Here is a 16,432-nt window from a genome sequence, read left to right as displayed (position 1 = left end):
TGGGTAGTTTACAGATGGAGCTTTAGTCTAATCTTTGTCTATCTGCTACTGTAGATTCAATTAAGGGATTAATGTTACTTGAACATAGCATTTTTTGGTTTGTTGGTTTTTTTAAAGTTCCTCACCACCGTAGAAGGCAATAGCATTACTCACATAAATCAGGTGGTGAACCTGTTAGAGCTGTGTGAAAATGATGAGAAATTTTTTTGCAAATTTATGCTCCAAAATGTTCATCATTTTGCGTGATTTTGTGTCTAAGAAATTTTGTCTTTTGTGAAGTTTTTGTGAAATTAAAATTTCCATCATGAAAGGCTCTCAGCACCATCATCTCTTACTAAACCAGATCATCAGCTGGTTTAAACTGCTATAGTTCCATTGTAGATAATGATGCTACACAATTTACACCAGTTGAGTGTCTGGAGCATTACTTTTACCTTTTCCCATTTTAGACAGACGTATTTCCAAGTAGAAAAAACGCAAAATGCCACTTTTTGTAAGTGTGAAATCAGATCAGTTTCAAAAACTGGAAATTTTTTTAAAAAAATTGTAATTGTAATTTTTTTCCCCTACAATTCTACCAAATGCATCAGAGAAACATTGCTAGAGGAATACTGTGTATATATTGAGTACAGAAAACATATAAGGTCAGATTTCTAAAGCACTCAGCATTGGGCTAATTCTGCTGCCACTGAAGTCAATGGAAATTTTATCTTTAACTTCAGTGTGAGCCAGTTCTGATTGGTTTTGAAAACCCCATTCATATTTCTTCCTGTTGTTATTGTTTGTATAGTGACAGAGCCAAGGTAACGTGCACAGACATGTGACAAGATCTATGCAAAAGATCTTGCACATTAAGTATATGAGGAGAAGGTATTTCAGCTCTCTGACCAGTTTGACACTTCTGAACTCCAGTAATGTCAGTGAAATTATTCATGGTTTACACCAGCGTACCATGAGAGCAGACTCAGGTCCCCAGCTTGATGAGAAGGTCTTTTAAATTATACGTGTGTGTTTCTAACGACCCGGGAGTTTCTCGGAATCAGGCCCTATCTCCCAGAGGCTACTCAAGCCAAACCGGGAGATTTTAGGCACTGGAAGTCCAGCGATGCAGCGGGGCTAAGGCAGGCTCCCTGCCTGTCCTGACCCCATGCCACTCCTGGAAGCAGCAGTCACATTCCTGTGGCCCCTAAAGGAGACGCAGGGGGTGCCACAAGCTGCCCCTGCCCCCAGTGCCCATTGGCCGCAGTTCCAGGTGCTGGCAGTGCGCACCATGCAGAACCACCTGGCCATGCCTCTGCCTAGGGGCCAGACATGCCAGCCACTTCTGGGAGCAGCGTGGAGCCAGGACAGGCAGGGAGCCTGCCTTAGCCCTGCTGCATCACCGGCTGGGAGCTACCCGAGGTAAGTGCTGCCCGGCTGGAGCCCTCACTCCGAACTCCCTGCCCCAGGTCAGAAACCCCTCCTGCACCCTAACTCCCTTCCAGACCTCGCACCTGTGCCCCAGCCCTGAGCCTCCTCCCACACTCCAAACCCCTTGGCTCCAGCCCAGAGCCCCCTCCTGCACCCCAATCCCCTGCCCCAGCCCTGAGCCCTCTCCAGTACGCAGACTCCCTCTCAGAGCTTGCACCCCAACTCCCTGCCCCAGGCTCAGCCCGTAGCCCCCTCCCACACTCCGAACCCTTCGGCGCACCCCCCCAGCCCAGAGTCCACACGTATTTCCACACCCCAACCCCCTGCCCCAGCCTGGTGAAAGTGATTGAGGGTGGGGGAGAGTGAGCGAGGGAGGGAGGGGGATGGAGTGAGTAGGCCGAGGCCTTGGAGAAGGGGCGGGGCCGGGCAGGGGGCGGGGCAAGAGCGTTTGGGTTTGTGTGATTAGACAGTTGGCAACCGTACTGACTACACTGAGTTGTTGGCTTCATCCTACTTTGTTTCATCTTTGTTCTCTACTGTTTCTTTATCTCTGATTTTTTTTTAAAGTCAAGATTTTATTAAAACAAAGCAGCTGCAGAAGCCAAATGAAGGGTAGTATGGGGCCTGAAACCCATGTTGACAGCTGATCATGGAGGAGATGAAAAATGTGTGAATGCAAATGCAGAAAAACTCAAAAGGGAGAGCAAGTGGAATTGTGCAAACTTGAAAAGGGAGGGCATTTTTCAGATGAAGAGGCTGAAATCCTTAGGGGAACAAAGAAAAGCAAGAATAAGCACTTCCATTGTTCACAAGCTTGCACAGTACTTTCAATTTTTAAACATATTAACTATGTAGTCAGGGGAAACTTTTCCACTGAAGACTGAACTACAAAGATTTAATATACTTCTCTAGCCTTCTTCCACGGCTGCCAATAATGGGCATTGGCATTAACAGCAGCAGGATCAGTCCTCAATGCAGAATTGAGTCAAGGTTAGCATATCAAGGCACGGCATTTGTTTGTATTTGCTCATTTGCTCTTTTCCCTTGTGGAATCATTTTAACCATCAAACAGATTGATCTACATAATGTTGTCTAGGTGGGACTTTGTTATGGGGATTTCTTTTTTCTTGTTTGAAGAAAATATCAAGAATTGGGTTCATTAGCAAAGTAAAGAAAGACAAATATTTGTTTCTTGACTTAAAATTTAAATGCAGACAAAACTTTTATGTTTGCTTTAAATAAATTATATTGATATTTCTATAGTTTTCCCCAGGTAGAATTCTAGTAAATGAAAAAGTGAAAAGTAATAATAAAAACATTGTTTCATTTCATTGTAATTTCATTTCGGTTTTCAAAATTCCGTGTTTATTCCATTTGACTAACAACAAGGTGTTTTTGTTTGTTTGTTTTTTTTACTTTATTTTAATGCACATTATGCAAGATGAGTTATGGGAAATCCATTACCGAAATGCTGTAACTGCACAGTACTAATAAGCAAGGATTTTATGTGATGTAAATAGGCTACTCTGTCCAGCATCAATTCCAGTTGGCAGACAACTGCCATATTTTCACATCATGTGCCATCCTCTGCCATTGCTGGACCACTTTATATCCTACCACATCCCATTGCTTATCTCCATCTTTATGCTGTGATTTAACTTTGGAAACAGATTTGTAAAATGACAGTACAAAAGATTATCACATATTAGAAAAGCATTTTCTATAGTTGTTTTGCAAACTATTGTCTTTTCCATTTTTACAGGCTTGATCCCACAAACTGTCACTGGCACAAGCAATGCTTATTCACACTGGTGGGATCAGGGCATGTGGTTAACTTTGCTCTCATTATTTATCTTGCCTTACTCACCTCAGAAACCAAATCATTTCTCTCATCATACTTGTTTTCATTGTGAGGTGCATGTTGTACTTCTAGTTTACATGGGAAGAATAACTCTGGATGAAGGACTTAAATAACCCTTTCCAAAATTAAGTAGAAAATAGCCTATTTCTATAAGATTTTCCTTTATCGTGTGGTAGACTGTCATGAGTTCCAAAATATTTACTGATTGATTATCATTTTTACAATGGAAAAGCTTAGATATTGGATTGGCACCTTTTTCTAACTGTGCATTTCTCTGTTCTGCTAAACCATGTAAAACATCAGTGGCTATAATCCAAACAACCTGTTTCGTCTGAAGAAGTAAAGATGATGAAATGATTTAGTTAATCTACAGTTTCCTGGGGCTGAAATCCAGCAATCACTCTGCACAACTTTTGACAAAAACAAACCCAAAGCTTCATTGTTTCTGCTGAAATAACTTTTAAAACGTCCTGCTGCCTTTGCATCATCACTAACATTATGTCTTTCCCATGATGCCACTGGCAGGGCCTAAGCAGCACTGAGACTACTTTACTCATCCCTGATCATCAAGTGGTAAGCAGCAAGCAGTATTCATGCTTCCTTGCATGAATTTTTGGTGTCTTCTATTATTGTGTGCCAAAATATAGCCCCGTGAAAATTTTCCAGTTTTTCAAACATGTCCTCATCCTTCAAAAGCTAATCATGTTTTCTCTAGTATGTGAAAGCAAATGTGGATTTGAAGTATTCAGATAGTAGATTGGCCTATGGGCGGCACTTGTGTTTGGTTGCAATCCATAAACCAAGCAAGTTGAAAATGATTATATAACTTAATATGGACAAAATGCAGATGTTAAATGAGAGAACTGGAAAGTTTTTCTTTTATGTTTGTACTCATTGTTTTGTTTGACGAAATAATCTATATAGGGTGTGTTCTAATTCTGGTGTTATTAGTCTATGTAAGTTTGTTTCCTCCTACCGTAATGATCTGTAGTTGTGTCAGAGTCAGCATGATACTTTAAAATGCGTTAAAGATGAAGAAATAATCACTAACATAATTTGAGGTATTTTATGTGCTTGTTTCTTATTGCAATAAGTTGTAAATAATAAGTATAGGCTGCAAATGCAACTAATTAATATTGAAAAATTCTCCAACCTATTCCTTGTTTGCTTCACCAAATATACTACAACACCCGATATACATACTCCCTTCATAAAGCAAAAATAAAGTTTAAATATAAATGGAGAATGACATGCTGAGATGCACTGGAATTGTATGCTTACTTACACTGGGCTCTGGTGTCTTACATTAACACACATTTTCTCTTTTAGCATAGTTTTTTTCTTTGTTTTTTGTTTAAATATTTCCCTGTATCTTCCTAGATTTTCTGTGTATTTTAACTTCAGACCAAAAAGTGCAGGAAATACTTATAAGCATATATTTTTTAAATTGAAAACTTTATTGCAACTTTGTGCTGCTTGCGTGAAGCAAACCTTGAAATTGGGACATTCATGGTCTTAACAAGGTTTATATTACACTTTCCTGGCAAAGTGACAACAACCAATTAAATTATATTGATTCCTTACAGCAAGAAAATGCTACAGAACCTTATGCTAAATGAATCCCTCATGTAATAATTCCATTGGAGTTACTGGAGAACTATACCAGGGATGAATGAATTGGCTCATTGATTTTTGGTGGAGCACATATACATTTGCATGTGCCATGTAAGTGCAGTTACAGAATGTTTTTGTTCTTTAGGAATGACTTTCATTTTAGAGGGGTTTTTTTTAGCAGGAAGAACTTTAATCAGTATCTCTCTCTTTTAGTTTTAAGAAAATGTTTAGCTAATTCTGTTAAAAAGGTGTTTTTTCATGAACATCAGATTCAAAAATTAAACCTAATAAACTCCTGGTGCAAACTGTGTTTGCTTTATGAGCCACTGGAGTTTTTACCCTTATGATTAAGGCTACGTTTTAGTCATGGGTATTTTTAGTAAAAGTCGTGGACAGGTCACAGGCAATAAACAAAAATTCACGGCCCACGACCTGTCCATGACTTGCTGGAGCTGAGGGGTGGGGGAGGCCAAGACTGCCCCAGCAGTGGCCGGTGCGGCTGGCCAAGGGGCCGCCCAAGCTGCGCTGGCGGCCCTGGGGTCAGTCGTGCTGGCAGCTGCAGAAGTCACAGAGGTCCCAAAAAGTCACGGAATCCGTAACACCTGTGATAGACTCGAATCCTTACTTATGATTAGAACGCTGATTCCTGTAATGCAGCTTTCACGTCTTCCTAATTTTCATGCATTTCAGTATCCACAGGGAATATTTCTGCAGTGGATTGTTAATTTGTACAAATTAATAACTAAATTATTTATAGTGTATTAATTTCAAATTGCTATGATATTATCTCAGAGATAAAAACCTACAAACCAGGCTAGAAGTAAGACAGGCATAACTATTCAATAAAAAAACAAACTAAATCATCAGTTTGTAAACATTATTGTTACAAATCTGCAAAATATTCTAAAATTGAATTTATTTTAGGACAGGTGCAATAAAGATTTCAATTCTGAGGGATGTGGGACATTGGCTATTGCCTTCTCCAGCAATGGAGGCCAATAATCGTACAACTCCTAGAGCCAAATTTGAGAGTAATGTTATTGGCATAATTAGCTAGTTAACTTATAAATTATTTTCATATCCTATAGCTCTTCAATACAGTACAACTCTGATTAAGCTAATTGATAAGGCGTCCTTCCTAAAGATTTGAAAATGACTGAAGTACTTCTTAGATTACAGTTGATTTAGTGCCCAAAAGTAGCCATACACTGTGAAAACAAAATGGAACATTATAAAACTATAGATTGGAGGAGCAGAGTTTGAGTCTTTTGTCCCAAGTCTGCAATGTTGGGGCTCTGTGGGATGTTAGGGAATGTGCTAAGGTTGGAAGGGAATCCAGGCTGGGAAGTACTACGTTCCAAAACATGCACCCCCCAGGACCACACAGATTTCTGACTGGAAATAAATGTGGAAATGAATGCTCAAAGTAGAGTTCCCTCTTTGGCTTCCACTGTGTAGACACGTAGGTGGGGAGATGTTTAATGGCAGGATGAATTCTGAGGAATTACTATATTGCCATTGGAAAGGGAGTAGTGCATACAGCAGCATAGACAGGTAGCCTTCCATGTTAATGTGTTGGAATGCAGGATGATAGGATTTTCCTGAAATCATACAGGATTCAATCATCAGTGGCTGTGACATTATCACCTGCTAAATGGTATTGAATGTGTGCGTTTTTTACCTCAGTAATGAGGGATATTTGACAGAATAAGTTAAGGTCAGAACTCTGCATGTTAGTGGGTACTTAATGTTAAGTAAACATTTACAACAGTCACTATCACTTAGTGTGAATCCCAGGTGGGAGCTAAGTCATTTTTATAAAGCACCTTCTGTTATGATTTTTCAGTGGTTGATGCCACATTCAGCAGTTTGCTTTCCCCTCTTGTATTAGTGGTGGCTGGTTTGTTTGCTTTGGATCTGAGGAATGGCGAGAGGTGGTCAGGACTTGTACATAAGTCAAAACAGAATGTGAAATTTGTTTACAGTTGTCCTTAGCTCGAGGGCAGGTTTTGTTTAATTCCAGACCCATATTTTAGTCCAGTTTATAACCTTTATTTTGGATCTGAAGTCCCTGGTATAGGGCTTTAGCTCATACCTATATGAACACTGCAACATGCTGCTAGCAGGGCCATTCTTTGAAGTAGCTGTTAAGACATAGTCCCTTCTGCCAACTTCTGGTGGATGGTTAGATGGAAGATAAAGATTTAGGGTTAAATTATGAACTTAGTTAAAGCAGTGTAACTTTAATAGGCTTGCACTTGCATAATTACATGAAAGGGAAATTTTGCTCTTAATAATAGATAAGTGATAATGCTCAATTACCTGACTGGTCCAAATTTCATAAAATCACATTGCTCTCATATAGGTTATTGGACTGTATCATTGGAGAGTTACTATAGGTGAAGACTGGAAACCAAAAAGTCAAATAATTTTTTTTTTTTTTAAGAATAGTTTCTATTCATCTATCTTACAACTGTTGGATTTATCAGGTTCTTGTAGGCAGTTGTAAACTATGAACATTCTGGGTGACATTTCATAAGCCTCCACCAGTCATCTGTAACACTTGTGAGGTACCTTGTAATTCAGTTATAGATTCCTCCAAGAGTCATATAAATCACATGATATAATAGCTGCTAAATTGAATCAGGATATTAATGAATGTAATAGATAGTTTGTCTCACATCAAATAGATCTGCCATAATTAATAACAGAACTGTTAAGACAGAGAAAATATGAATCTGTCCAACTGCTGCTTTAGAATATACAGCTGATACAAATTACTTTACAGTGGTTTTATATGTGAGCCCCTAAATTTGCACATGCACATAGTGGGCAAGAGTGGTCTTGCTTTTGCTGCAAAATCTAAAAGCAGAAGGTTGGAAGGGCATAATTAATGTGCTAAATAAGAAGGCGTTCCACTAAGTGTTACAGGTAATTATATTTGTGCTGACTGAGAGAGAGAGAGATTCATATGAGTATTTTCCCCATCCTAGATTAGATCCAAACAAATTATAAGATTCTTAGATATCTAAACTGATACTCAGTACTTTATGGACAAGAACAAATTTAATGTTGTTCAGTACCGTGTAACTGTGGTCAGAATTTGGTTCACCTGTGAAACCTTGTGGATTTCACTATAATTGAAGGCCAAATATAGTTGTAGGTGTATTGTAATACCTGAACACTGCTGACCTCAGTGGAAGTTTTGCCTGATTAAGGATTGCAGAATTCAATTGATTTTCTTTGTTTGTGTAGATTTTAATCAGGTTATTTGAGTCAAATGCTGTTCAATGTAGTCAGCTCCCACACAGGTAATTAAAGGCAGAATTTAGCTCCTAGGGCCTGATTTTTAGAAGAGACTTCCCATTCTGAGAGCATAAAATACTGCTGGTGCAATTTTTTCAGGCCAAATACGTATGTGTGCAATTGAAAAATGTGGACAAATTAGGGAGAGTCCAGAGAAGAGCAACAAAAATGCTTAAAGGTCTAGAAAACATGACCTATAAGGGAAGACTGAAAAAAAAGTGGGTTTCTTTAGTCTGGAAAAGAGAAGACAGAGAGGGGACATGATAACAGTTTTCAAGTACGTAAAAGGCTGTTACAAGGAGGAGGGAGAAAAATTGTTTTTCTTAACCTCTTAGGATAGGGCAAGAACCAATGGGTTTAACTTGCAGCAAGGGAGGTTTAGGTTGGACATTGGGAAAAGCTTCCTAACTGTCAGGGTGGTTAAGCACTGGAATAAGTTGTCTAGGGAGGTTGTGGAATCTCCATCATTGTAGATTTTTAAGAGCAGGTTAGACAAACACCTGTCAGGAATGGTCTAGATAATACTTAGTCCTGCCTTGAGTGCAGGGGACTGGACTAGATGACTGCTCAAGGTCCCGTCCAGTCCTATGATTCTATAATACCATTCTGATGGCTATCTGATTCAAATCAAGGATTATATGTCTAAATAACAATAATTGCATCTGTAAGTATTCACCCTCTTATTTATTTGTACCTACAAAATTATAAATGCAAAAGCATATGCTACTCATAAAATTCAGATGCAAAGTGTCTTTTCTTCCCTTTCTTGGATTGCATGTTTTCTGGGATCTTCTCAGTCTTCAGGGGTCGTGGATGCAAAATCATTCTCCAAGACTCCCCATGTTTCTTCTCTAATGAATTAGTCTAGCTTAGTTGGTCTGGTGTAATTATTATACACAAAAGTATTGCTAGTTAATGAACAAGAGGACCAGGGGGAATTAAAGAATAGTTCTGAAAAAGATTATATTGTCACTGTATGTTTCTCTAATTTGAAATATATGGTCAATAATTCTCTGAAAGGTTGGCATATTCTAAAGAAACATAGAAATTGCTACATCAGAACAAACGAAGGGTAGCTGGTCCTGTATCCTGTCTCTAACAGTTACCGATACCACAAGTTAAAAATGAAGACATAGCCCCTCGATTCACTTTTTTTATGTTGTGGAACATAAGGGACATCTCTTTCTTGATCCCATTTAAGATGAATTTATGCCCTGAAGCATAATTTTATCGGATATGGCATTATATAGCTACCCATTTGCTTTTTGTGTGCTGCATGACTCCAAAATAAAGCAAGCCTAAGAAAAAGATGCTTGATCTTTTTATGAGCTACTGCTTGGTTTTGTTGTTACATTTGTGTGCTGATGACCTTTTCTTGGCCTGTTTTGATCTGCTTGACTTTTTAAGTGACCTCATAGTTTGCAACAGGTAGTATTATAGAAATAAAATAAAGAAATTGGGGGATCCTCATTTTTACTTGATGAATGCCAGTTGCTGCATTAGATTTGTTATAATTAAGGATGATATAGCCATGTAGGGCTTGTTTTAATCCCCTCCCCATATGCTTGGAGCCTTATCCTGCCTTTGACTTGGACACAGAATTCTCACTAACTTCACTGTGAGTTCTGTGCTTGGAACAATGTCAAGATTTGGGTCCTTGAAGTGGATGACATGCTTGCTAACTCCTTGTTGGTTGTTCCAACAGACCGGAAAGAGATACAGTCTGTTCCTGAAGCGACGTCTCAGGGTAAAACAGTAATGAATGATACTGCTAGTGGCTTGGATGGCTGTGGTCATAACATGCTTCACTGTGTCATGTCTTTTGTTAATTGGGAGCAAAGTTCATACTCAGATAACTACTTTGCAAGTTTTTAGAGAACTTTTTATGTACTTTGGGGTGTAAACTAGAGCAGAATTTGATCTATAGTTAACAATGACATACCTCCTTCGTACATGATTCTTTTTCCAGCTCTAATAAAATGTAGAATTGAGCCCTAAAAACCAAACTCAGCCCTTGTGTAAACACACGCAACTCTTACTGAAGTCTGTGACACCTAAACCCTTTTAGGCCAGTGTTGAATTTAGCCCAAAGTGTCGGCCTGTGTAGTTTGCTTTATTTTGGTAAGGCAGATTTTCTGGAGTGGGATAATCAGAAAGATCCTGTTTTAGAAAAGTTGTTGTTTCTAGACAAAACATTGTGTTGGATTATCCAAGCCTAACAGTATTGACAAGAGCAGACATGCTGAGGTAGTGATCTTTATTAATTTGAAAGTATAATTTCAGTAGCTCAGTTACACTGATAGAGATTTATGCCATTCTAGCATCCTGCAAATGAAAATGTGAAATTAACTATTAGATTTTTTTTTTTTAAGTACAATTTCCCTGCTCTCCTGGTCCATTGGTCTGGGAGATTTTTTTTAAAGGACGGCAAGTAATAAATTATGTAACCTGTTAAATGTAACCCATATGTTCTTTGTGTTCTAATTATATATGTGCTCATCTAAGTATTGTTGCTTAGCAGTGTTTCTGGACAACTGCTGCTTTAATGAGCCTTGTTTTGAAGTGGAAAGTGCATGGACTTTCTTTACTTTCAGAGTTGCTGTAGTGCCACCTGCTTTCAGGTTTTTAAACTGTGCTCTTGTTTGCCTTTGTTTAAAGGGGCATGCTAATATTTTACCGTGGACACCATACTCTCAGACACTAAATCACTTACCATGATCATTTTTGCAGAAAAGTGTTAAACTGAAAAGAGGCATTTCAGAAGATTGTGAGTGACCTTTAACTATAGCAGTTTTGCCAAGCATTGTTACACTAATGTATATCATTGTATATTGTAGTGTATATAACATTTGTGACACATAAGGTATGTGGATGGGCCATGCATATGTGCAGCCAGTTTTGAGATCACTTCATATGTGGAGCTGTTGTTCAAATTTCACCTGAGTACAGATCTCTTCAGGTCTGAAAAGACTGAAGAACTGAACCAAACTGAGGAAACAACCCTCTCCTCTGCCTGGTTTCGGAGCAATAACAAGATTTGATTTTTAATTATGTTTCTTATGTTCTCCACAGATTAACAAGAGACACCAAAGCAAAGATTCTATTTTCTTCAGGGATGGTGTCCGACGAATTGACTTTGTACTTTCTTATGGGGATGATCCAAATAAAGAAGAGGAAAAGAAGGTGGTAAGTTTCTTTTACAATATCTTCTGAATGATGACCTAGCGTAGACCTGAACCTCCTTACTAAGCCCTTGGAATCATTTGCATGAATTCGACTATGTAAAATCTCATAGCTTGGAAAGAAAGTTCATGCAATATACTGAAGTTTTTGGTGTGGAATTTTGTTGTGAATTAGGACTGATCCTGCAAACTTGTGATCACTCTCAGATCCTGAATATGCTCAGCACCTTGCATGATTGGGTCCTAAAGCCTAACTAATGATTTAATGATATTTATTTATCATTTAATGATATTGTCCTATAATTAGTATACTGATGGTGAAAAGTTTCTAAGTAGTCATAATGAAGCTTTTCTTTTTTCAAGAAGCATGAACTGTGAACAGACTGATGTATGGGAGCAACTGAAATACTTTTATACAGAAGAACTGCAGCCTGATTCTTCTCTCATTGATGACAGTAGAATTTTGACTTCCATTAGAGTAGGACTAGACCTGCAGATGCTGCATTGAACAAGCTTGATTGTCCTTTTAATACCGATAATGGAACAGCAGTCAGTGTCAAAACATCAGAAGCTGAGTTAAAACTAAGAAATTACATCGCAAACTCAATTTACAGCAACTCTAGGTTCCTGGAGATTGAATTATAAATCTCAGATTTCTTTGAAATTGCTATCTTCTGCTACCTTCAGAGCTCCAGATACTCTTCTTCATTATAAGGCGCCTCTTTAAACACTTTGTCTGAAATAATAATATCTAGCTTCTTCCACTTGGTGCTAAATCTCATCTGTCTGCCCAGAGCTTATTACAGGGGATGCGTCTCTTCTCATGTTTTACCCTGGCAGTTGTGATCTACTGATGCTCGACCTTCCTCTGGAAGGCCCTTGAATTTGGAACTAACTCTTGCTCATTGGTTTATTGACCTTCGGAGCATGCTGCAAAACCAATCTATTTCACAGGCTTATGTAGTTTGAATGGGGTGAGTGGGGCTCTGGCGAAGGGGTATAGTTTTGTTGATTGAGAAGGATAGTGAATGTGGCCATTAGTTCAACCAAAAGTCTCATATATGCTTTTAAATGGTATTGTACGTGAGCCCAGAGACATGGATTAGTACATTCAGTAAATCTTAAAACAATTTAATAAATAATTACATAAATAAACGTAGGCATCTTTTCCCTTGGGAAACCAGATTGAACTGCTGCATTTTAATAAATGTTTGCTGCTAGTCATAGTAACTTTTTGTCTGGATTTCCTTATTTGGAAGCATAGTGTAAAAATAATCTTATCTTATAAGAGTTTATTGAAATGAAGATGACTTTGTCCTTGGAATTTGGAACTTAAAGGAGCAAGAGGTTCCTTTAAAACTTTTAGTTTAGGAGTGGAAATAATCCACCCTGAACCTATGAGGTAATTTTTTTCCCCCTCTGCTTGTAACAACACTGAAAATGCTTGGCTCCTGAGGGTGATAGTGCACAGAGACTAAAGTTGACGTAGTCTTTTGGTAGTCACTAGAAGAGGAAGGAATCTTGATTCAGATTTTCCACTGTTTAAAGTACAGAGTCAATTACTAATGCTTTAAAGGGAAAAAATCCAATTTTGGAAAAATTAGTGGCTTAGCCGAGTACTTTTATGTAAGCAGGTGTGAGATATTGGGGACACCATTTATTCCTGGCACTAGCATTTTTATAAATACGTTAGTAAATGCATTGATAGTGTGCTAGCTTCTTAAAAACGTTGATGTTTACCCTTTACAAATAGAATAATGTTTTAGTGTACTGGTTAATAGGAACCATCATTTTATGATGAATGACATGCCTGGGGAGAGACAAAATAAGGCAGGCACCATGAGAAAAAGTAACACTTGATACAGAATCCAGGTTTGATACTGTTGTCCCTACTACTGTGAGTAAGAGCTACATGACTAGGTCCTGCCTTTCCACAGCTGTTGGACACATATTTGTTTAACAGTTAAAGTGTCTAAAATGTAATTTTAGGGTTACACCTACAGGCATTCCTGTATTAAATTAATTTGGTCTATTTACCGGTGTGGTTCATTGATGACTCATATCCCCCCACATCCTCCTGCGGTTTGTGTGATGGATGAGGTCTGTGTGGGGCTGTTAGTGGAAGAGCTTTTATTCCTAATTACTTACTTTATACTCCAAGCACTACAGTCTCAGCACCTGCCCCTTCTAGGCTCTCTGCCTGGCATTTTGCCTCATTGCCAAAGTACTTGTAATTTATTTCCTTTTATTTTTATTATTAAAGCATTCTCATTCCTTTAAAAGCAAGTTTAAAGTGTCCATGAAGTTGGAATCTTCCATACAAGAGGTCATTAAGTGCGAGCATGCTGGGTGTTGCTGCAAAGTCCCAGTTGGAACTCAACACTCAAGTTCCCAGCAAGGCAAAACAGCAAAGGTGGCGACTGTGGGCCACATTTCAGGAAAGAATCAATAAGTGACTCTTCTGTTTTTTTTTGTCTACTTTGATATTTTGGGCTTGACTCAGGCTGTTTACATTGTAAGTTCCGGTATTGCCAGCCTCAGGCGTTTAAAAAAGAAGTCACACGATTGACCTAAAAATGCTAATATTTTTAAATATAGTAAGCTTGGGGTTATTTTGGCTTTTTTAATATGCCTTCACTTTCATTAGAGATTGCATGTGGAATGAGAAATAGGTCTTAACCATATTTTTAAGCATGCTGTACATTTATGGTGCCAAAAATGTTATGTAAGTAACAATAGTATTTTTTCTAAGAAAGGAACAGTAAGGCTGGGCTCTTTAATACATTATCAGCTAAATTTATACTTTCCTATTAAGGAAATAATGCTTTGTTTAAGAGTTTGTGCTCCCTGCACTCTTATGCAAATGTTTAAACAAAAGAGTCCTGTGTTCTAGTTGTAGGAGGCAGAACAGCTGGAAAGATCAGTCCCTGACTTCCAAAACCCTGGAATTTTATTCTTGTAATCTCAATAAACTAAAAAAAAAAAAAAAAATCAAGAAAATAATCAAAAGAGAATGCCCTTTCTTCTGACATCAGCACATCTGTTCTGCACTTTCCTGATTTTACAATCTCGCCTCCTTAGCAGTCCCAACCCAGCCAAAGTGTCTGGAGAGAGTAGAGTTATTATAACAACAACAATCCTGTAAGACCATGCTTGTTTAAAAGCACTCTATTCTATTCTCATATTGATCCTTTGGCTTCTGCATATACAGCAGTATGATTCCCCAGCCAGGATTATCAAGAGGCTCCCTCTTCTACCATATAGCAAGAGGAATAAAAAGATGGAAGAGGAGGCCAGTCAATAGAGAAAAGAAAGAAACAGATATACATACATGATGAATGCTTCAGCACTTCTGCTGTAAACACAAACCCCTACACATTGGGCAGCAATAGTCAACCTCAGGAAACAAGAAGGAAGAGAGGGAGGCTTAATTACCAAGATCACAAGTGGAAAAAGATGAAATAAAACCCCAAGGCAGTAGTTAATTCAAAAGCACAATTGAAAGACTGCACACAATGTGTTCTCTCTAAGAATATGTCTACACTGCAGCTGGGACCCTGCTTCTCAATGTAGGTAGACAGATTTGCTAGCTCAGCTCAAACAAACATGCTAAAAATAGCAGTGTAGCTGGGGGTAATATGGGCAGCAGCTAGACCATGAGTGGGCAAACTACAGCCCGGGGGCCACATCCAGCCCTTCAGACGTTTTAATCCAGCCCTCGAGCTCCTGCTGGGGAGCTGGACCAGGGCTTGCCCCGCTCCATGCATGCCGTGTCTCTGCAACGGATCCTGGAAGCAGCGACATGTCCTCCGTCCGACTCCTATGTGTAGGGGTAACCAGGGGGCTTCACACGCTGCCCCCGCCCCAAGTGTGGCCCCCACAGCTCCCATTGGCCAGGAACTGCAGGGGCGGTGTCTGCGGAAGGGGCAGCGCGCAGAGCCACCTGGCTGCGCCTCTGCGTAGGAGCCAGAGCAGGGACATGCCGCTGCTTCTGGGAGCTGCTTGAGGTAAGTGCTGCCGGGAGCCTACACCCCTGACCCTGTCCTGTGCCCCAACCCCCTGCCCTAGCCCTGAGCCCCCTCCTGCCCTCTGAGCCCCTCGGTCCCAGCCCCACGCCAGAGCCCTCAACCACAGTTGGAGCCCTCACCACCCACCCCCCCACACACCCCAACCTCCTGCCCCAGTTCGGAGCCCCCTCCCACACCCTCAACTCCTCATTTCTTCCCCCCCAGAGCACTCACCCCCCCCCCGCACGCCAACCCCCAATTTTGTGAGCATTCATGGCCCACCATACAATTTCCATACCAGATGTGGCCCTTGGGCCAAAAAGTTTGCCCACCCCTGTTCTAGCTTTACACTGGGAAGGCTACCCTAGCATGCTGCTTCATAAATGTACAACTCAATCAGTAGAGGAATGGAAGAATCTTAAGTAGTTTGTCCAAGAAAATACAGTGAAACATAAATGCATTCCGTAGTGAAAGTCACTGATCAGCGGCATCTCTTATCTGTGTCCTGACTGAGGATATAACTTTGAAGAGTAATAACAAATACTAACTAATGTTCAAATGTCTGTGTGAGGTAGACATTATAGCTACCACCCCTTTTGATTAGATGGGGAAACTCAGGCACAAAGAGTTTAGGGGTATGTCTGCATTGCAGCAGTGAATCTCAGAGCATGGATAAGCTGATTTGGGCTTGCAGGGCTCACGCTCCAAGGCTAAAAATAGCAGTATAAATGTTCCCACTCGGGGTGGAGCCTGGACTCTGAGACCTCCCTCCTTTTGATAGGTCTTAGCTATTCTTTTCGGTAATTAGAATTTTTACTTTACACTATTTTAGGTCTCCTCCCACAACCCCCTCCCCCCCATTATGAATTAAAGCACAGATATGCACTATAGGTGCGTAAACTCACTCAGAGCCAAAATTTTCACTGTAAAAGTTGCTTCAGTACCTAAGTTTTGTCTCTGGGCACGTGCACTGCTGCCTCACACCAATGTCCTGCCTTATCCCCAGAGCAATCCACAAACCAGGGAAAACTAGGAAGAGAAGCATCTTTCTC

General features: G+C 39.7%; 1 protein-coding gene across 7 annotated transcripts in view; it reads left to right on the top strand.

Moving 5' to 3' along the window:
• ANO5 (anoctamin 5) overlaps positions 1-16,432 on the top strand; it is a 93,692-nt gene that overhangs the window by 29,515 nt on the left and 47,745 nt on the right. For 2 of the 7 annotated variants that reach the window (XM_074955183.1, XM_074955186.1), the window contains 3 exons: positions 3,797-3,844; positions 9,897-9,938; positions 11,264-11,377. In XM_074955183.1, the coding sequence (XP_074811284.1) occupies positions 3,797-3,844; positions 9,897-9,938; positions 11,264-11,377 (204 nt within the window). Of the gene's footprint in view, positions 1-3,796; positions 3,845-4,857; positions 4,997-9,896; positions 9,939-11,263; positions 11,378-16,432 lie in introns of all 7 variants that reach the window. The other 5 variants (XM_074955187.1, XM_074955184.1, XM_074955188.1 and 2 more) reach the window with 3 other exon arrangements.

This window comes from Natator depressus, chromosome 6 (assembly GCF_965152275.1).
Source record: "Natator depressus isolate rNatDep1 chromosome 6, rNatDep2.hap1, whole genome shotgun sequence".
NCBI classification, from domain to species: Eukaryota; Metazoa; Chordata; order Testudines; family Cheloniidae; genus Natator; species Natator depressus.
The sequence above is the reverse complement of the archived record's forward strand: the minus strand, read 5'-3'. Positions and strand labels throughout refer to the sequence as shown.